Here is a 21,905-nt window from a genome sequence, read left to right on the forward strand (position 1 = left end):
ATGGACTTACTGGCTGGCTGGGAAAGACATCTATAATTCCACTGAGAATGCGTGAGCGAGAGAGTTGAGGGCGTAGGAACAGCATCCTTTCTTGATACTTGTAACATAAAGAACGGAGTGGCTGTTTTAGTGGGGAAGTTGTTTATTTCCTGGCTAAGGTCAGAGGACCTTATAGTTTGACCCTGAATGGGATCAGCCTCTCCATGCAACCCAAAACACCACATACTCTCTTCCACGTCACATCCCAACTAGCACGTCCTCCAGCTCTGTTTTAAATCAGTGCAGACATCTGTAAGGTTACGTTAGCTCTAATTGCCTCCTCGTGTGTACTTCCCTCCACTGGCATGGTTATGACCACTGGCTGTACCTTTCACGCGACCATGCAAAAATATACAGAGAAAACCTCTTACGATCACCCATCAACCATTTGTTTCCTGGACAGTTCTATACCACAGCTATCCATAGGTACGCTGCTAACTTTCATATACATTCCTTTACATATTGAAGGTGGTTATTATGTCTTCCTTCCTATGTCTAGACGCTCAGAGCTTTTTGGAATGAGAATAAAAGATATTTCATAAGGTGTAAGTATCATGATTATTAAACTTGGCAGGTACTTATTTTATTTACACTTTCATAGCCGTTTTTCGCCCTTATGAAGTCTTTTTACTTCACAAAACGCAAACTCTTATGACCCAGTGGAGCGGCCCTATGATGTCTGTCCGATGCCAGAACATCCGTTTAAAAACAAAAAACAAAAAACAAAACCGCCTGGGTGGACAACCTCTTCTAATTTTCCCATAAGTCCTTTCGGCTGTCAATCAGAAGCTTTTCTCTTCATGGCGCATGCGCGCCGCCTGCATCCGGCAAGCCGGAGTAGTTGGGTGCCGCGCTGTTCTAGTTATGGCTCCGGACTCGGGGCCCTGCCCTGACGGACAAGTTCTGAAGCTGCTGCCGGTGGATCCCCGGGACCGGGACACCCAGCGCTGCCGCCTGGGGCCAGCAGCCTTCCGCAGCCTGGGCGCGTGCCTGGGCTCGCCGCTGAGGATCTCGTTGCCCGACGGCGGCTGCTGCCTCTGCACGGCCTGGCCGCGGCGCGACGGAGCGGACGGCTATGTGCAACTGGACCTGCAGTGTGCGAGCCCCGGGACCGAGGCGGCCGCGGGGAGAATCAGTCTGGACTGCTTGCAGCCGGTGCCTTGTCCGCCCCTGCGGCGCCTAGCGGTGTGGCCGGTGCTGCGATCGCGGGCGGGAGCCCCAAGTCCCGACGCGGTGCTGGAGGTAGCGCAGGAGCTGCTGCGCAACCGGCCGGTGTCGCGGGGACACGTGGTGGCCACTCCGCCGGGAGTCCCGGGCCCTGTGGCAGCGGTGCACGTGGTGGGCGGGACACCAGACCCAGAGCCCGCCGGGTTGGTCACACCGCACACTCGCATCACGCTCAGCGACAAGCCGCCGCCACAGGTCGAGCCCCCCGGGGAGGTGGCCCTTGGGGGTTTGTCGGAGACGGCAGACTCCCTGCGGGAGCTGCTCCTCCTGCCGCTGCGCTACCCGCTCGCCCTAACTGCCCTGGGGCTGGCAGTGCCTCGTGGGGTGCTCCTGGCAGGACCCCCGGGAGTGGGCAAGACCCAGCTGGTGCGATCCGTGGCGCGCGAGGCCGGTGCCGAGCTGCTGGCCGTGAGTGCCCCGGCGCTGCAGGGCGCACGGCCCGGAGAGACAGAGGAGAACGTGCGGCGCATCTTCCAGCGCGCCCAGGAACTGGCCAGCCGCGGGCCCAGCCTCCTCTTCCTGGACGAAGTGGATGCCCTGTGTCCTCGGAGAGGCAGTTCCCAGCGAGCTCCCGAAAGCCGCGTGGTGGCCCAGGTGTTGACCCTGCTGGATGGCATCCATCGGGACCGGGAAGTTGTGGTTGTAGGAGCCACCAACCGGCCAAACGAGTTAGACCCAGCGCTGCGCAGGCCCGGGAGGTTTGACCGAGAGGTAAATGGCCGGAGCCAGGTAGAACCCCTGGTACCTGGAAGCTCGCCTTTTTGCACAGCTGGGTTAGGCAGGGTTTGTAGATCACTTTTGACAAGAATCAGATTCTTCTAGAGTCAAATCATCTGGGAAGCAGGATGGGTCAGTAACTAAGCCCGTTGCAACCATATTAAACTGAAATAGCCTTTGGAATGAGAATTTGGTCACAGTAAGAGAAGGCAGGACAGGCAAATAAAAACGGGCACTAGCCCCCTAAATGTACTCATTCCTTGTTAAGATACCACCGTCCTGTCTTACAATTGACTTCCTGTGTGGTCAAGAAAGTTGAATACTCAGCGCTGCCTTGTTTTAGGAGCTTTGGTCCTCAAGTGGTTTTAAATGTCTAAGGAGTAGCTAGAATAGTTAGTAATAAAGCAATATTTAAATTTTGTGGTAAGATTCTGCATAGGAATAGCAATTGTATACTTTCTGCTTTTGAGGATTTGAGTGGATTTCTTCCTGGCACCATCTATTAAAGGCACTCGCTTCCAAAGAGCAAGGACCTAGATTATCTGGCCTATTATTTAATCCCTTACTGCCATAGCTTGGTGTGTTCTCAAACAATAATGACTTCTTCAGGGAATTACAGAATCTTCATCGTGGAAATCCTCAGCCGCTGTCGCTCCGTCAGACAGTTCCCATTTTCTTATATTCAGAGTCTTAGGTGTGCTTAAAAGTTCATAATCTCCGGCCTAGAACAGTTTGCTGAATCGCTGTACATTTGTGAGGATGCTTTTAACGAAAGATTTTTAAGTTGTATACTTTTAATTTTTCCATTTTTTGCCTTGCTCATAGGTTGTCATTGGGACTCCCACATTCAAACAAAGAGAGGCAATTCTGCGAGTGATTACGTCAAGGATGCCAATCTCCAGTCATACGGACTTAGGTCTCCTGGCAGAAATGACAGTTGGCTATGTTGGTGCTGACCTCACAGCACTCTGTAGGGAAGCCGCCATGTGTGCCCTTCTGAAGAGCGAGAAGGTAGGAAGTGCTGGCCTAAGACCAGCTGTGTTAATCGTCTGTATTGATATGACAGATTAATTTGGAGGTTAAAAAGGTAATAAGTAAGCTGGACATGGTGGCACATGCCTTTGATCCCAGCACTCTGGAGGCAAAGGCAGTTGATCTCTGTGAGTTCAAGGTCAGCCTGGTGTACAAATAGAGTTCTATGATGGCCAGAGCTGTTACACAGAGAAGCCCTGTGTCCAAAAAAGAAGAAGAAAAGTGGTAAGTACATTCATTCCTTGACATGATTGGTAGCCTCCACAGCTCTGTGTGTGTGTGTGTGTGTGTGTGTGTGTGTGAACATATATCGTATATACAAATATGTCTCAAATATATTTACATCTCAACTCCGTATAAATATATGGCTGAAGAGGAGGGTGAATGGCTGAGTCTTCCCGGTAGGTCCTCTCAGAAAAATCAGACAGATTTGCATTTAAAGCTTTTAAGAAGCCACTTTAGATTTACACAGAGAGGTGCAAAAGTAGTTCTAAAAATTTTGTATAGCTTTTACCCAGATTGTGCAGTCGTAACATTCTACTATGCTTACTTTCTTTCTTTATGTGTTTCTGTTTACATGTGTGTATGTTTTTCTGAAACTTTTGAGAGTGCTCCATAGCCACAGTGCCACAGCAAGAATTTTAGTCACTGATGATGAACTTCACCAAAGTTAACTTCAATTTCTAGAATATGATGGTATCTATAAGACTTCCTCATTGTCAAGATTATGGATAAATAGCTATGGGAGAAAAAAGGTTTTCTACTCCAAGGAAAATTGAGTACTTGGAATTTTATTAAAGATTGTTGATTTTCAAATCTTAAATTCGTAATTATTTTAATAATATTTAGGATTATCTTAAATGTAATACTTTGCAATTCTATTAATTTGAAAAGTAAATTATTTAGTATATGATAACTGAGTCTCTAAACCTCTTCAGCAAGTAATAATTTCAGCAGCTGAGGATTCTGGGACATTTCAGCTTCATCCATAGTACTCTAAATTATTTTTATCTGAATAATTTGTATCTTTTCTAACTGATGTTATTTTCATTCTAACACTGGAGGTGTGAAGAAGTTACATGAACTTCTGAGTCCTCATCTTAGTGGATTTGGTACCAGAGTGCTTAGAGTTATAACGAGTCCCAGCGTAAAGGTGTGAGAATGTATGTTCTTTGTGGGGAAGGATGAGAGTTCCGTGAAGAGAGGGAGGCACAGTTAGAATTCCCTCTGCTTTGAAGTTCCAGGCTTCATCTTAAGCATCTTTGACTTAGGTGGATCAGTCAGATCACTGCTCTCGAGGAGGGGCCTACCTAAGTCTAGTCTCCACAGGTGATGGCTGAGTTCAGAAACAACCCAGGGGAAGTGGAAGGAAGAAGGGACAGAGACATCTTGGAAGGTACTGGCTCATCTTTCCCCCCTCCCTCTAGGCAGGTGAGGGGCTCTGTCTGTACCAGGGCAAACAGGGAATCCATTAAAGGTTTTCTGAAATAGTCTGAGTAAGAATTTAGAGGCGTAGTTTAGTAAATACAGAAGAGAAAAGGTTTAATGCCTGAAAGGCTGATGAGGGTCAAATGAAATGAGTGCACCATGGTCTTTAAGTGAGATTTTTTTTTTTTTCAAACGCTAGTTGATATATAATTAGTGTCCAGGTACCCAGGATCTAATACTGTGAGCCAGTAAAGCAAAGACACAAAGCAAAGTACTATGGTCATGTGTCCATAAGTCTCTTCATCAACAGTAAACACACAATAATGACAAAATCAGCTGATGATACTTTGTCAAATGTGTCCCCATCAAACATATGACCTCAGTGTCAACTAAACAGGACAGCAAAGTATAAAGAAAGTGAACTTTGCCCAAAACATCACCCTAAAGATGACAGTTGCTAACATCTTTAGATAATCCTGTTCACATTAGGCGTAGACCTAAAGTGGATCAGTATCCACTTTCATGAGCTTATATAAATGTATAAAATAGTTGAAAATGAGAGTTTGTAGATAATCCATTGCTAAGAATTCGATATAAGGGCAAATTATTCAACAACAATACAGGGAGGTGAGGTGGAGATGAGTGGGGGTGAGGTGAGGGTGAGCTGGAGGTGAGGTGGAGGTGAGCTGAGGGTGAGGTGGGGGTGAGCTGGAGGTGAGCTGAGGATGAGCTGGGGGTGAGCTGAGGGTGAGGTGAGGTGAGAGTGAGGTGGAGGTGAGCTGAGGGTGAGGTGAGGGTGAGCTGGAGGTGAGCTGAGGGTGAGGTGGGGGTGAGCTGGAGGTGAGCTGGGGGTGAGGTGGAAGTGAGTTGGGGGTGAGCACAAGGAGCTTTTTAACCAAAACCATGCTTCACTGGAATGATTGAGAAAATCGTAAACTAGTGTAAATAGCTGATGTTAGGGGGAAGAGCATGTCGAGTGTAACAAACAGTGCCAATAGAGGACATGACTTGCTAATTTGAGTGTTTGGAGATGGACAAAGACGCAAATGTAACACCAGGCAGAGTCCTTTCAGCCCATTCCCTTCCTACAGGAAGAACTTTCAAAGACAGTGAGAGACCAGCAGCCGGAGAGAATAGATACGGACAGGGTCAGTAAAACATCAGGAAACACGATGCGTCTCCTGAGTCTCTCTAAAAGTCACTCCCTTCTACGTTTTATAACTTTTTATTTTGAAGTCATTTAAATTTTATTGGAAAGTTACAAAATAGTTACAGAGAACATCAAGCAAATCCCTTTATCCAAAGTCATAGTTTCTAACATTCTGCGAAGTTAGTTACCATATTCTCTTGTCCATCGTGTGTGTGTGTGTGTGTGTGTGTGTGTGTGTGTGTGTGTGTGTGTATGTGTGTGTGTGTGTGTGTGTGTCTGTGCATGTGTGTGTGCGTGTGTCTGTCTGCCTGTCTGTCTGTCTGTGTGCATGTGTTTGTGTTTTTGTTTTTTTTTGTACGGGACATTGAGAATACGTTTTCAACCTGAGATCTGTGACTTTGACATGAGTGGTCATGTTAGTCATTTTCTAGAATGATCAGGCTCCTGGTGTACATCCCTTTGGGAACAGTACACAGCCAGGATTGTGTCTGTACCATATGGAGGCACGCGGTGCCTGTGGGCTGCTCATTGGTGATACTGATCGAACGGCCACCAGAGCAGTGTCCAGTTCTCCACCAGAGAGCTATTTTTTTGTTTGGCACAAATAAAAGATACTTTGAAACAGCAAAATGTCCTCTCGTCAGTGTTCTTACTCAGAATAGCTTTTATAGAAACTTGCAAAAAGCAATGACTTCCTAATTCTGTTATTTCCCCTGTTTCACTCTGACTTGAAGAAATTAATCAACACAGTGTTGAGTAGTGTTTCTGCAAGCTTAAAGGTTCCTTAGAGTGTGGGGGTAACGGGGTGGGTGGGGTTGGAGCGGTGGAAGGGTGGGGGTGGCGGTGTTGACATAGCATGGGAGGGAAGGATGGGAAGGGCTGCCTTAGAAGACAGTCCGTTAACAGCTGTAACCTTCAGAATTTGAAGCTGTGGACCTGTGTGCTCAGTGCTCACTTTGAGGAAATGACTAAGATGCTTGGACCTGAGACAAGTGATAATTAGATTTATAGATTCAAAAGAGACTTTAAAAAAATAAAAGGATTTCCTTGTGTATGTGTGTATACTATAGAAAAGGCCTACCTAAATTTTGACTTGTTTTTCTTTTGGGGATCTATTTCTTCAGAACCAAAACAGCCCTGAGATTGAAGAAACAGACTTTCTGGAAGCTCTTAAAAAGATTCAGCCCTCCTCGTTTCGAAGTTCCGTTGGCCTGACGGACGTCAAACCTGTTGGCTGGGATCAGATAGGTGGGCTTGACGCTGTGAAGCTGCGGCTGAGGCAGGTAACTAGTCAGCTTATCCCTGCAGAAGCCCAGAGTAGCATTCTCTGTCCCTAGTGAAAATGCTGTGATCAAATTGCACCCTCCATCTTACCCAAACCCCTGGTCGTGTGGTTTAGTCTTTATTTAACTAGTCTTGTGTAGACATCAAAACTAGGTTTTGTGTTTTCCCCATCTTAGTCCTCTTTACATTTTTTTGTTTTAAGCACCGGGCATGGTGGTGCACGCCTTAATCCCAGCACTCAAGAGGCAGAGGCAGGTGGATCGCTGTGAGTTTGAGGCCAGCCTGGTCTACAAAGTGAGTCCAGGACAGCCAGGGCCAACACAGAGAGACCCTGTCGTGGAAAACCAAAAAAAATTTTTTTTGTTTTAAAGAGTTCGTTATAATCTAGAACAGAGGTCTTCAGGCTGGATAATAAATGCGTTAACTTTTGAGACATGCAGGCTGTCACAGCGATTCATTTGCCACTATAGTTCAAGAGCAGGTAAATGAGAGCAATTGAATCTGTAGATTCAACCAGCTGTCCAAAATACTGACCGCACTGAGCAGATTCAACACTTTTTTCTTGTTATTTCCCCCTAAACAATGAGGTATGCCACCTGTGTATGTGGTATTTGCATTATTTAGGTATTATACTAGTAGTGATGATTGACAGCAAATGGATGTAAGTTATATGCAAATATGCTTTTCCCCCCTCTATGGTGCTGGGGTTTGAACCTATGGGAGCCTTTCCCGTGGGCTTGTCTCATTTAACTTTCACGATGTGGACATCAGCCTGAGAGACATCAGCCATACTTCGTTCCATGTGTCCTGTTAGCCTGGTTGTGGCCCTTCCCTGCCTTTCTGGGTACTCTTCTCCGTCCCCTGACACATGCTGGTGCTCTGAGAGACTCATGGGCATCTTTCATTCTTAAAAATTATTTTCATTTTATGCATATCAGTGTTTTGGCTGCACATGCAGGTGGGTACTGCATGGGTGCCTGCTGCCCATGGGAGTCAGGAGCAGGGGTCAGATGTCCTGGGATGGGAGTTGTGGATGGTTGTCAGGTATTATACAGGTTCTGAGAACAAAATGTGGGTCCTTTGCATAAACAACAAGTGCTCTTAACCCCTGAGCCATCATCTCTCCAGCCCCAGACATCCTAGTCCGAGGTGATTGACAGTGTCACAGGCTAGTCTTAGCTGTCCCTTGAGGAATCTTGGGTAGACTTTTCTTAATGTTATCATGACTGCTTAGCTGCCTGTCTGCTAGATAATCACAGGACTGTCAGCATGTCATGTCCAAGGTCCAGCAAATGCCAGGAGTAGGGCACACGCCTTTAATCCCAGCACTTGGGAGGCAGAGCAGGTGGATTTCTGTAAGTTCAAGGCCAGCTTGGTCTACACAGTGAGTTCTACGACAGCCAAGGCTATATAGTGAGTGAGATCCTGGCTTGAAGAAAACAAAACAAACAAGAGTCCAGCGAATCAACTCTACCTCTACACCTAATCCCTGCTTGGCGAATGCAGCCAGCAGCACTTCTCTGTCGGAAGGGCGGTGCCAGAACTTTGTAAAATTCAGTTCCTTATGTTCTGGTGACCAATCTGTCCTTGCCATCGTCATCGACTGATGTCCCTGCATTCCGTTTCCTTTCCTCCCAGAGCATTCCACATAATTTCTGCATTGTTGCTTGGAACTTTCAGGGCTGTTGTGGTCTGCCTCCATTGCTTCTGCTTGAATGAATTTGATGGCTTAACGCATCTCTTCGTAGCACCCTTCTTGGAGTTGCTGGTTCCTGCCTGGTTGTTAGTTTAATAAAAGTCTCTCTCCTTCAGAACAAAGCTCCCACCTTACACTGTTTTCTTGCTTGAGGCCAGTGTTGGTCTGTCTCCTCACTAGCAATCAGTTGGACAGGTTCACGTCTAACCTTTCTAGGCCTGAGCGTCTGAGTCTGTAAAGTGATGGTAAGGCCGTTTAGCTTAGCGGTGGTCAGGACTTCTCACTGCTCAGTAACTGCTTGTGTTATTCTGGGTATTAGGGATAGAGGCGCGAACGCTGCTGGCTTGTAGCAAGAGCAGAGTGGCCACATGGAAAAAGAACAGTAGTGGACAGTGAGTGGACTAAGGAAGGTGGAGGGCAGCACAGGCTGTGGCTGGGAGAAGGGGCTTTACTCTGCTGGCGGTTCTTGGGGAAAGACTTCACCAAGCAGGTACATTTGAGCTGAGGCCCGAGAGGTAGACAGTAGCCATACGGTGCTGGGGCGACGGCTCAGCAGTTCAGAGCACTTGTTGCTCTTGCAGATGACCAGATTCAGTTCCCAGAGTCCTTGTGACGGCTCACAAACATCCAAAACTCCAGTTCTAGGAATTCCAACAACTTCTCCTGACCCCTGCAGGCACCAGCCACGTACATGGTACACGCACATACGTGCGGGCAAAGCACCCAAACACAGAAATTAGAAGATAATTAAAAATGTTTAAAGAATAGCCACAGAGAGATGTTGGGAGGATGATAGGCGACGCATGGATTCACAGGTGGAAGCCCTGGGGTGCAGAGGAGCTAAGTAGGGGGGGCCGGGGTTCCTGAGTGTCCATTCAACGGGTTTGGGGAAGTGCCGGGTGAGGAATGAATGCATTTGGCATGTGGCTGGTACACTGACATCTCCCTGTCTCTCTGCTCATTTACAGTGTGTTGAGTGGCCTCTGAAGTTCCCGCAGGAGTTTGCTAGGATGGGTCTGACACAGCCAAAGGGCATTCTCCTCTACGGTCCCCCTGGATGTGCTAAAACCACTCTGGTGAGGGCCTTGGCCACAAGCTGTCACTGCTCTTTTGTGTCAGTGAGTGGAGCTGACCTCTTTTCACCTTTTGTTGGAGATTCAGAAAAAATCCTGTCACAGGTTTGTTTGTTTTTAAGTAATTTTTTTTTCTTGTTATAAAAGTTATACATGCTTATGTTTAAAATAAGAGCCATCTTCCCTTTAATCCTTCCACCTTTTCCTCTCTCTGAGCTTTTATCAATCTTCAGTAATATATATTTTTTTTAATTTTAAAAAATTGTGTGTGTGTATGTGTGTGTGTGTGTGTGTGTGTGTATGTGTATGTATGTGTGCGTGCACATGTGGAGTATGCACACTTGCATGCAGGTACTCATGTAGACCAGAAGAGGGCGCCAGGTTCCCTACAGCTGGAGTTGCAGATTATGTCTCCCAGCGTGAGCGCTAACAGTTGAACTCAGGACCTCTGTAAGAACAGTATGCACTCTCAACCCCTGAGCCATCTCTCCAGCCCTTTTATCTTGGTTTTTAATGTTAAACATTGTCACCAGATGGGAGTGGTGGAAATATGCTTTTTAATTCTATCCTCAGGAGACAGGCTTAGGCAGATCTCTTAAGTTTCATGCCAGGCTAGGCTACATAATGAAATCCTGCCTTAAGAGAAAACAGCACTGTCGCTTCTGACATCCTATGTTAAACATCTTTTGAGAAGACAGTTTTTAACAACCATATATCTTTGGCCCTTGTTTTATGTATTTATTCCCCAGTTCCTAAGCACTTAGATTTTTTTTTTTTTTTTTTTTTTTTTTTTTTTTCTGTTTTAACGATTACAAATAGCAGAGTGAAAATAGTCACCGGAACGGCGTGTGACGCTATGTTTTTCTTCCCTCACTAAGGTATTTCGGCAAGCAAGAGCCAGTACTCCAGCGCTTGTGTTTTTGGATGAAATTGACTCAGTCTTGGGGTCTCGCTCAGTCGGCACCTCGGGATGTGATGCTCGGGAGCGGGTTCTTTCAGTGCTGCTGAATGAACTCGATGGTGTGGGAGTTAGGCCGGTAGAGAGAAGAGGGAATAAATCAAACCAACAGGGTAAATACCAGGAGCTGGAGACACGGAGCGCTGCTTGCTAGCCAGATGCGCCAGAATCGCAGGCTAGAACCAAGCAGCGTTTCTGCGCGGCTGCTTTTCCTGGGTTGAATTCATCTTACGGAGGGGTTTCTGTTATTAACCCTTCTTCAGTTTTGTGTGTGTGAAACATTACAAAACAAATTTAGCACTTCAGTAACTTTGGTAGTTGAAAGCAAGTAAAGGTGGCTTTTGGGTCCCCCTGCTTTTGTGAGCCTCTTCTTCAGAGAATGTGGCTTCTTGCCCTGAGGAGGCCATTTCTGATTTCTTTTTATTACAATCATATTCTTGTTTGTTTTCCATTTTTAAAATTAGAAGGGGCCCACGGTAACCTGATGTCAGGATGCAGGGATTCCTTGCGCAGCAGCCCATTAGCATACTGGGAAACTTGCTGCTTGGAGGGGTAAACACCAGAGAACTGCTCCGGTTATTCAACTCAAGGACTTCTAGGCCTCTCCCTGTCTTGCCATTAAATTTTTCTTTTCTTGGGCTGAGGATTTTACGTAGCTCAGGGGCAGAGTGACTGCCTGGCATGTGCAAACCCTGCGTTCTGTCCCAAGCGCCACATAAGCCAGGAGTCCTGGTGTGCGTTGGTAAACCCTCAGTACTTGGGAGGCGTGAGCAGGCAGCCGACATTTAAGGTCAATTTTGCTGGGAAAAGAGTTTTGGAACCACCTGGGCTACAGGGAGGCCCTGCCTCAAACAGAAACAAATGTTGCTTCTCACCCAGGGTTTGCATAACTGCAGCTCAGGCTGAGAGTCTTTCTGCCTCTGGAAAGAAAAATAAAAAATAAACTTCCGTCTTTGGGGTATTGAGAGCCAGACTTTCCAGAACCATACCTGCCCCCATTAGTCATGCACTCTGCCCTCGCAAGCACCCTCCTGATAACTGTCCTTCATCGGGCACCTGGGTGGACCTGGGCACTGGCCAAGTGTTCGTCCCTCAGGCTTTTCATTGGTTCTCACACTGAGAAACACCTGTCAGGACTAGCCATTCCTTACAGACACCCAAGGTAGCTCTTTGATTAGTGAGTTGTTCCTGGGGTGGCTTGATACCAAGAAGGTGGCTGGGATGGGGCGGAAGCGTCCTGGTTCCGAGGAAAGGTTATCCCTGTTCAAACATAGCACTTTCCCGTGTGTGACTTAACGTGAAAGGATTTTTTAATAAGTAACAGTTTGTTGACATTATGCTGTGTTGTATGCTTTCCCTCAGAGTGTCAAGAGATTCTTAATCGGAGTGTCATGGTTGTCATGGCGACAAATAGGCCTGATGTGTTAGATGATGCCTTGCTACGACCTGGAAGATTAGATAAGATGATCTATGTCCCTCCTCCTGACCACGAGGTAACCGCCGCGTGTTTCCTGTGCCCTCAGCAGTGCATCATGTCTCCAGGCTGGAGGCAGGTGGACCGTGTATCCTGCTCTCACTGGTCAAGGCTGGTCTCCAGTTCTATGCTTGGTGGCTCTTCATAAAGTCACACCTTTGCCTGTGCTGGCTCCCTGGCCCTGCCTTCAGGAAGCATGCCTGCAAGTGACTGCAGTGTTCCAGGCAGTGCTGAGGGCACTGGATGTCACTGTGCACTGGGCTGGGGGAATCCTAGGACATTTGAGGTGATGCAAGGGCTTTGGCAGTGGTCTGTGGGGACTACAGTGCATCCAGCCTGGAAATGCTCTGCTCTCAAATGCCCAGAGCAACTGGCAGGTGGTGAAGGGGCCCAGCAATTACTTTTTTTCTTTCTTCCTTTTTATTTTAAATCAAGTTTTAAAGAGATTTTTTAAAAAAGTAAATGTCTGATGTTTCTAAATGTCTCTGATAATCCATGTGTTTGTTTCTAAAACTGTAAATATTCTGTGTTTGGTTTTGTTGCAGGGCAGGCTCTCTATTCTAAAAGTCTGTACAAACAACATGCCCATAGGTCCTGATGTTTCACTGGAAAACCTAGCAGCAGAAACCTGTTTTTTCTCTGGAGCTGACCTTAGAAACCTCTGCAAAGAAGTGAGTGTGCACTGTCTTCTTCTGGGCAGGAGTCGTAGGCTTTCTTTTTCTGTAAGCTTTACTGAATATTAAATCCAGAACGCCGCACCGCACCGATCTTAAGGCTATCTTACTGAAGGACTGTAAAGTGGCCACGCTTTTATAATCACCATTTGTGTTGGGAAGAGATTGTTGCTGTTCCAGCATCTTCCCTGGAGCCTTCCTACCCTCTGCCCCTGCTGACGCCCGGGGGCACCACTCTGCCTGCAATGAGCTCTGCAGCTTTGGAGCTCTGAATTTCCACATTCCGCCATGGACAGTTTGTCTGTGCTAGGAGTGTGGACTTGCTCTTCCGTATATGTACATGGCCCCAAGGAGAGTCGCTGGGTCGTAAAACATGCCTTCTTATATGAGCAGTGCTGTGTAAACTTTCCTACTTTGGGGTCAAGATTCCTCTCATCTTTAACTGTATGTGGACTCGAATTGTGTATGCTATTTTGCAGATTGCCTATTTAAGGCTAGATTTTTAGTGTATAAGAAATTATGATGTAAGGTGAATTTTTAGTCACCTTAAGTTTTACCTTAGTGTTTTGGATGGCATTGAACTCCTTTGATGTGAGACCTAGGATTTACCACCGGATTGCTGTGTTGACAGTTACTGGTAGTTTTAATATGAAGCAAATTAACTGTTCCCTGTTGCTTGTCTCCTGCAGGCTGCCTTGTTTGCTCTGCAAGAAGATGGACTGGAAGCAACCACAGTGAAACAGGAGCACTTCTTAGAGTCCCTGAAGACTGTAAAACCGTCCTTAAGTCGCAAAGACTTGACTTTCTATGAAAACTTATTTAAGAAAGGACTTTCTAACTTGGAAGATAATTAAATCTTTATTTTAACCAGCTTTTCACATGAATTAGAATGTGGACTTGCTTGTGGTTTGCAACGGCACACTTTCATTAGAGTGAGGGAGGGAGGGGAAGGAAGGGGAGAGAGAAAGAGCCTGAGAGAGATGGAAAAGCTTGGCCTGATAAGGACTGTCTTACTTCTAGAAGGCATATTAAAACATAATAAAAAGTGTGTGTGTGTGTGTGTGTGGTTTTGTTAGGATGACTGTTTTTGGTTGATCACTTTTTGTGACTTTGAAGTCTGTCATGCTTACAGAAGAGTCGCAGGATAGAACAGAGGACTTTGGGCTTCTTTAGCCCGGATTCTGCGCTCTACCATTTTGTTACATTTATTTTCCCTCCTTCCTCCACACACCCACACCCACACATGCACACCCACACGTACACCCACACGCACACTGTTATCTGAACATAACTCCGTCTTGGGGATGACACTGAGAAGTATGTCATTAGGCAGCTTTTTTTTTTTTTTTTTTTTTTTTTTTTTTTGGTGAATGTTGCGGAGTAGTGTGGTAGTCCAGAAAGAGGGTGACAGCACCACTAGGTAAGAAGATCTTGGGAGCTCACTGACACACATGCCTGTCACTCAAACACCGAATGGTTCGTGGTTGTGTGTGTGTGTAGTGCTCCATTATAGCTAGTGTTGAGTGTGTGTGCAAATAAAATTGCTTTATACTACAATTCACTCACAAGCTCAGGAAGTTTAACATCGACAGTAGTTCTGTTTGTTTGTTTTTTCAAAACAAGATTTCTCTGTGTAGTCTTGGCTAGCCTGGACTCACTTTGTAGACCAGGCTGGCCTCAAACTCACTTTGATCCCCCTGCCTTTGCCTCCCCAAGTGCTGGGATTACAGGCTTGAGCTAACATACCTGGTGACAACAGTATTTTAATGTATCCAATGAATTTCTCTCTTTTTCTCTGTGATGTCCTGTGTGATCATCTTTTTTCTGTCAGATGATCTACACATTGAGTTTAGTTGTCATGTGTCTTTCGAGTCTTAACTTGGAAACGGTTCTCAGTCTTTCTTGGCCTTGACATCAACTTTGAAAAACATACACCAGTTTTTGTTGTTGTTTGTTTGTTTTTGTAGACTATCCCCTGGATTTGTGTTTGTCAGTTTCGTTGGGTGCAGATTGGAAAGCTCCTGGGGCATCCCCTGTGGGAGGCGTGTGCCCTCTGCATTGGTGGTGACGTTCGTTCAGGTCACTCAGGGTTGTTTCTCAGGATTGGAAGTTTCGGGTTCTTCGTAAACTCAGTTATATTATATAAATATGTCTTTGCTTTAATCCCAAGTGTGGGATTTTGGTTTGGGCTTTAGTATGTTCCCAGCTGATGATTGTCTCCTACAGGGCACAGTCTTTGCCAGCTGGTAATGGCTTGCCTCGTGCGGCATGGGGCGGGGCATGACCTAGAACTCTGAGGGAGATAAATGGGAGAGCTCAGAGAGAGAAAGTGTGGCACCTGGCAGTTAGGAGAGACCAGAGACAGAAACGTTTCAATGCAGTAGCTCGGAGGAGACTGCTTGCTGCGTTTGCTGTTGAAGGAGATTGGTATTGCCCCCCCCCCCCCCAATAACCCATTGACCCTAAAGAGCCGGAAGAAGGATAGGGGCCTGTGCCCCCTCTCCCCACTAACCTTATTTCTCTTTCCCAGGGTTAAGGGGTTAGTGGGAGGGAGGGAGAGGCTTCAATGCCCCAAATAAAATAGAGTTAAGAAACAAGCATCAACAATGCACAGTGTTTCCTAGTGATATACAGGGGACACCTTCCTGAGCTATTTATTCTTCATTCAGGGTGGCATATAGATGCCTGTCACCAGTGTGCCCAGGGATGCTAGAGTCTCACCAGCACAAACAAACCACCCCAACCTGCTGTACTTTCTTGAATCCAAAGGGAAAACAAAAACATTCCCCCTGCATCTTTCAGAACTCTTTACACCTGGGTGTTGACGTAAAAGGGCCAAAGTGTGACTTCCTAGATCTAATTATTGCTACAAATAGAAACAAGCATATCTTAAAGGTTATATGAGCACATTCTATACATAGAGATATATTTTCAAATTCTTTTAACATTTTATTCTGAAAGCTTGGAAACAAAAATAGGATAATGTGACAACTTTCCTCACTCTCTGGCACCTATTCTGAAGGATTCATATAGTAACTGCTAGCCATGACTGGCGCAGCCATGGACGTGGATGAACATGTGTCTCTGTAGTAGAAAAGAGTGCTTTGGATATATATGCCCAGATGTGTATTGGAAGGTGCTGCGTAGGCTGCTGAGGGGTGGGGGCGGGGGCGGGGCCATAAATGGCCTTACCTAGTTGTGAACTACAATAGTGACCAATGTGTGAGGCTGGTCCGGGCTATGTTATAGTAAGACACTGCTCCCCCAACCCTCATGGGTGACGTCAAATGCTATGGAGTTCACAAATCATTAGATTGGATTTAAGATCCTCTTCACAGAAGGAAACTCATATTGTAAATCTGGCCACAAGCCTATAGCTGGGAAGTTCACATGCTCCAGGAGTGAGCCTATGATGATCTCTATGCAAAACAGACGTCACATCACTGCCGTTGAAGCCCATGTCTCTCCTGGTAGGCTAGTGCAGCTCTCAGACTTCTGCAGAGTTGTTTGTGCAGTGGACGATAGTGGCCAGTGCCTAAATCCACAACTAGTTAAAATGCAGAGACTAAACTCTCATGTTGTTTTAAAAATTACCAATAGGGCCCTAATTATATTTAATTATCAATACAGCCTAATAATGTTTATTATCAGGCCTATAATTATTATAGTCTGCCTGGCAATCATTCAATCAATCAAGACACAGACACCTGTTATATTTTAAAATAGCCTTAGTTAACCTGAGGCAGGGTAGACATTAATCCTCTAAAACTGCTTCCCATAGTGTGACAGGTATCCCATACCTGCCCCAGTCCCATGCCATCTGCTTCTAATAACTTCTATCAAGCTCCCCTCATCCTAATGCCAAATACTTGCTAATGTTCTTCATCAGGGCCATTCATGCCAGCCACGTGCTTTTCTTCCACCTAACCCATGATGACCTTCCTTATCCTTTCTCTCCTCTGGTCTCTCTTCTTCCTCCCAGGATTCCCTCTGTCTCTCCAAGCCCTGGGAACCTTAGCCATACCTATCTCAGTTTGCTCTGCCCAGGTGATTGGCTTTTCACTAATTAGCATCAAAGTATGTCAGACCGTCCCCCAACACTGTCAGTTGAGCATTCAACCACAAATGGGACATCTATATCATACCCCTCCCCCAAGATCATGATGGACAGGGTGAGGGTAGGGGTGGGGTGACTATAAGAACCAGAGGTTGTGGGGGACTGGAACTAAGCAGTGTCTTCTGGACATGACAGGCTCACAGCACTTGTGGACTCATGCAGCTAGGTACCTGCTCAGGGCCTGAGGACCATGTAATCTACAGTTTCTCATGGAAGGGGAAGAAGTTCGAGAGCCTCAAGCCTGAACTGAACAGCGATGGACAGTTGATGGCTTCTCTGCAAGGGAGAATCAGTTTTCTTAAGAATGTGGCCCCTGGGCTGGAGAGATGGCTCAGTGGTTAAGAGCACTGCCTGCTCTTCCAAAGGTCCTGAGTTCAATTCCCAGCACCCACATGGCAGCTCACAACTGTCTGTAATTCCAAGATCTGACACCCTCACACCAATGCACATAAATTAAAACTAGAAAAAAAAAAAAAAAAAAGAATGTGGCCCTTGGCAGGTGGCCATGCTGCAGTGGATGACCCCACACCCTATATTATATGGGAAGCACAGACTGGGTTAATTAAAACAAGCAAACAAGCAAACAAACAAAAAAACTACTTAGTTGGGAGGGTAGGGAGGTAGGGGTGGATCTGGGAGGAGTGGGGTGTGTGTGAATGTTATCAAAATGCCTTGGATGAAATTCTCAAAGAATTAATACAATTTAAAAAGATGTTCTTTTTGTTAATTGTAGTTGTACACATCTATGCACTCAATACTCAATCAGCCGGAAGAGGGGCCCTAAAGTTTGAGGCAAGCCTGGGCTCTGCAGTAGAAGGATGCTGCATCCTGCTGCTCTCCCGGAAAAATAGTTTCGTAACTGCAGAAGCGGTTTTGTACTGGAAATTTGACTCAGGCCACAGGTCATCCAACTATCTGACACTGTGACATAATATCACCATCTGTAACTGTGTTGGGCTATCCTGTGACTCATAGGGCCCAGGGGCCATAGTCTGAACAGTCTAGCACGTGCTAAGCTAGGGGATTTTTTCCCCACTGAGATACAGTTTCAGCCCTTCAATGTGTTTTTAAATAACTTAAAGAAAGCCGCCCTGTTTTGACATGGAGAGAAGGGTGCACTAAGAGTTCTGTGTTAGGAGACAGACCTCTGAATTCATATCTATCCTCTCTAGCCCGGTGCCTTGATCTTATCTCCATGGCTAGAGAGTCCCCCGGGGCCCCCTGCCCCCCCCCCTGCCCCATCCAACCTCTGGCCTAGTGGAATTACTTCCAAAGAAAACTGCGAGCCAAAGTTGCTGAGTTGGTGGGGGGTGAGGTGAAGGGGACCCAAAGACGAAGCCAGCAGTCAGAGTCCACAGCAGAAATGGACACCTGGAATCTTCTGCAGTTGAATTTTGTTTTGTTTCCCTTAACCCAGCGCTATTTTAAAAAGAAAGAAAAAAGAAATCAGGACATTGTTAGAGGTAATCTAAACTTTACAAATGACTTTTTAATAATCTCCGTGTGTGAGAGTCGTGTTACATTTAGGAGCTTTTATGTAGTTGAATTTGTTCAAATTTACCCTTCTCTGTATTAGCATCCTAATACAAAGGTGGCAGCCAACGCTGGAGCCCTGCTCTTCCTTGCCTCTCCCTCCACCCCTCCTTTTTAGAAGGGTTGGGTGTCTTTCACTCTGGCCTTGGCCCTCACACCGGAACCTGAACCTCCCAGAAAGGACAGAAAGTGATGGGGACCATGGGAGGGTACCTCAGGTAAGGACCGCGGTCAGCGGCCGCGCTGCGCTATCGTCCTGCAGGGGGCGCGCGCGAGCTGGCTCGGCGAGACTCGGTCCGAGCGGTCCGCGTGACCAGAACGCGGTCTTTCCCCAGCGGTTGACTGCATATAAGGCCAACTCGCTTCTGGGCGTTAACATCCTCTGATCGCAGCCGCCCCAGGTGCGTCTCCGTTCTGGAAAGTTCTGCGGAGCAGGCCCTGGCCGGGCCTTCTGGGACTGTTGGACGGCTGGGTGCCCAGGTCCAGGGGAAGATGGTTTTGATCAGTATCTTGGATTTTTCCTTCTAGATTTGGAATTCTACACTAAAGTCATCATGGGCATTTTCCAGAGACTGATGAAAAATAAGGAAGTAAGTTTTAAAAGCAACAAATACATCTTGACTTCTGAGAGTGTTTTTGTTTGTTTGTTTGTTTGTTTTTTTGTTTTTTGTTTTTGTTTTCAAAAAGAGGAGAGGGAAAAGATGGTGAAGATTTTGAATTTTTATACTGCTTTGTTATATTTTGGAGTTTCATACTGAATTTATCCCTCACCTGTTCTCTCTCAGCTCATCCCTTTGGTGTTTATCATGACTGTGGCCGTTACTGGAGCCTCGTCTTTTGCTTTGTATGCTTTACAAAAAACCGATGTGGTGTAAGTATTAACACCTCCTGTGTAGGACTCTCTGGGGAGCTTTTCTCTGACCCCCAGGTTCTGAAATACATGCTGTCAGTTTCTGGCTTTTTCCTGTGAATAAGAGCATCAAAGTGTGGACTGAAAAACAGTTCTGGTATCAGAAAGACTGACGGTGGCATTTGTTTCTTGTTGCTTGTGTCTCAGTATATTCTCCTGCAGTGAAGTAAAATTTGATTTCTTTTTAAATTTAAGCTTTGAAATTGAAGTACTTAAAATATTTAGGGGGCTCAATACCATGGAACATAGTCATCTTAAGTTTCAAGATTTCAATTTATTAGAAAGTTCTTTCCCTGTGTGGTAGAATTGATACATTCAGCAATCTGCGATGGACTCTAGTATCAACTTTGGGTAAAGGAAAGTAAAAGAGCGTTGTCTCCTGGGCTGCGAAGAGAGAGATATCTCTAAAACTGACAATGGCTGATCCAGGGTCAGAGAGGGCAGGGACTAACAATGGTTAGAGGGTGGTGCCTGGACCTGGGGACCCACACTTCAAGCCTAGCCCCCATCCCTTCTAGAATCCCCCTGTTGGAGGGTGGGGGGAAGGGAAAGGCTCTTCCTGCTTCTCCTTAGCCCTTCATTTTCACTTCCAGTACTGCCTGTTTGTGGGAGCAATCTCCCATCCTGCCCAATAAAGCAAATAGAGGGAGGGATCTTTAAAGCTCCAAACAAATGCTGTATTTCCACTGGACACCTTTTAACTTCAGCTGTTAGAGATGACAACTAAAGTTAGCAGTTCCGGTGTGGAGACGGAGTCTGTCTCTAGGAAGTTTATAGACCTGCTAGCCTTTCAGGGTTTGTGTAAATGAATTTATCTTTCTTAAATTAATCTCCATTTACTTTTAGTATTGATCGAAAAAGAAACCCAGAACCTTGGGAAATGGTGGATCCTACTCAACCCCAAAAGGTATTGTTGAATTTACAATACATGATTGACAACCAGCCCAAACCTTTGTTCAGCAGTGGAGACAGCAGTCCTTGCTCTTACAGAGTGGCATCCAGTGTCTAGAGACCTGGTTCAAGTCCTTGCTCTGTTCTGCACAGTTTGACTTCTCTGAATCTATGAGATAAGCATGCTAATAAAACTTGCCCTCAGATCTAAAATCATCAAAATACAGAGCCTTTTTAGCATAGTGCACCGGGCCATATGTAGCACCCAGATATAAACCTTATTGACTCATTGTTGAAATATATTGACTTGTTTCCACATTACTTAACCTAAAATTAATATAAGGTGTGATAAACAATAAGGTTCCTGAAAATGGGAGTGGGTTCTTTCCCAGTGGAATTAACTATCATTCATTTATTTTCAAAGGACTATTCCAAAGGTTTTATCTTTTAAGCATTTATTTTAAATTATTTGTTGGGGGGTGGGGTGGGCAGGTAGTCATGCCTGTGCCATGGCTTGTGTGTGGAGGTCAGAGCGTCAGCTCTCTTCTCCCCACTACATGGATCTCAGAAATCAAATTCAGGTTGTCAGCCTTGGCAGGCACATTTACCCGCTGAGCCGTCGCGGCATCTTGCCGGTCTAGGTTCAAATCTGTGTATTTTAAATATTCTAAAGGCTAGAAGCATGTGGGGTCAGAGTGGACACCAGTTAGGAGTGCTAGCAAACCCTACACAGAGCAAAGCTCCGTTAACATGTAAGTCACGGAGAGGCCTGCAGGATCTTTGTCAGTTTGCGTCTCCCAGGGCCTGTGAGGACCAGTGGAGGTGTCTGACTGAGAGAGCTGATTGGACCGTTTGTGCTTTCACGAAGCTATTGCAATGAAGGAGTTTTAAGACCCTACTGTGTGCCTTGCCTTGTGCTTGGAACATTGTACATCCATCTACAAGGAACGAGCGTGCCTCTGCCTTTTGAATTTAAACGCTGTCTTAGCAAACTAGACATCTTGAAACCACTAGTGAGAGCAGGCTGTGTGTACGACTGTTCTCCCTGATCCCGTGACCCCTAGAGACCCCAGGAATTCAGGGGATAGAGTGGCAAAAATAGGCCTAGCCTGCCATTCTGTGCTTGTTTCACAGAGGAGAGGAGGTTCTTTTATTACTAGGGTGATAATTTTCCTTAGAGGAGTATGGACAGATCCTCCAACGAAGTGTGTGTCTTGCTTTCTGTTTTTGAAGCTTATAACCATCAACCAGCAATGGAAGCCAGTTGAAGAGCTGCAGAGAGTCCGAAGGGCGACCAGATGATTTCTCTTCGCCCTTTTCTTCCAAAGAATACTCTATGAATCTAGTGGAAACACTTCTGCACAAACTAGATTTTGAAGCCAGTGTGCGGAAATGCTTCTGCTACGTTTTTAGGGTTTGCCTACATTCTTTGGGTCCTGCATAAGCAATTGATGGTAGCACATAGCCTGAAAGTCGTTTTCTGTGTTTATTGATGTGAATTTCAATGTTAAATTTGAAACGTTATGTTTGTGATGCTTGCATGTATTCCTTAAAATGTATAAACATGTATAAATTAGATTACTATCTTTAATAAAATATTCTTTGTGCAGTCTCAAAATTTACTTGACTTTAAAAAGGGAGAACATCTTTTTATGGGAAAAAAAAAAGCACATTCTGGAAGTATAAAACTTCATCTTTTAAA

The 21,905-nt window shown here is 45.8% G+C and overlaps 2 protein-coding genes across 2 annotated transcripts; both read left to right on the plus strand.

Moving 5' to 3' along the window:
- The first annotated feature begins 838 nt into the window (after window positions 1-838).
- Window positions 839-13,667, plus strand: Spata5l1 (spermatogenesis associated 5 like 1). Its single transcript, XM_051144523.1, has 8 exons — window positions 839-1,977; window positions 2,809-2,994; window positions 6,718-6,876; window positions 9,542-9,751; window positions 10,525-10,717; window positions 11,967-12,097; window positions 12,624-12,749; window positions 13,442-13,667. The coding sequence occupies exons 1-8, from the start codon at window positions 847-849 to the stop codon at window positions 13,604-13,606; spliced, it is 2,301 nt and encodes a 766-aa protein (XP_051000480.1). The 5' UTR covers window positions 839-846; the 3' UTR covers window positions 13,607-13,667.
- Window positions 13,668-18,798: 5,131 nt separating this feature from the next.
- On the plus strand, window positions 18,799-21,692 carry C4H15orf48 (chromosome 4 C15orf48 homolog). The gene is made up of 4 exons (XM_051145044.1): window positions 18,799-18,992; window positions 19,188-19,273; window positions 20,159-20,219; window positions 21,437-21,692. Exons 1-4 carry the CDS (start codon window positions 18,957-18,959, stop codon window positions 21,503-21,505), a joined length of 252 nt encoding a protein of 83 aa, XP_051001001.1. The 5' UTR covers window positions 18,799-18,956; the 3' UTR covers window positions 21,506-21,692.
- The last annotated feature ends 213 nt before the right edge of the window (window positions 21,693-21,905 follow it).

The sequence above is a fragment of the Acomys russatus genome, chromosome 4 (genome assembly GCF_903995435.1).
Source record: "Acomys russatus chromosome 4, mAcoRus1.1, whole genome shotgun sequence".
NCBI lineage: Eukaryota > Metazoa > Chordata > Mammalia > Rodentia > Muridae > Acomys > Acomys russatus.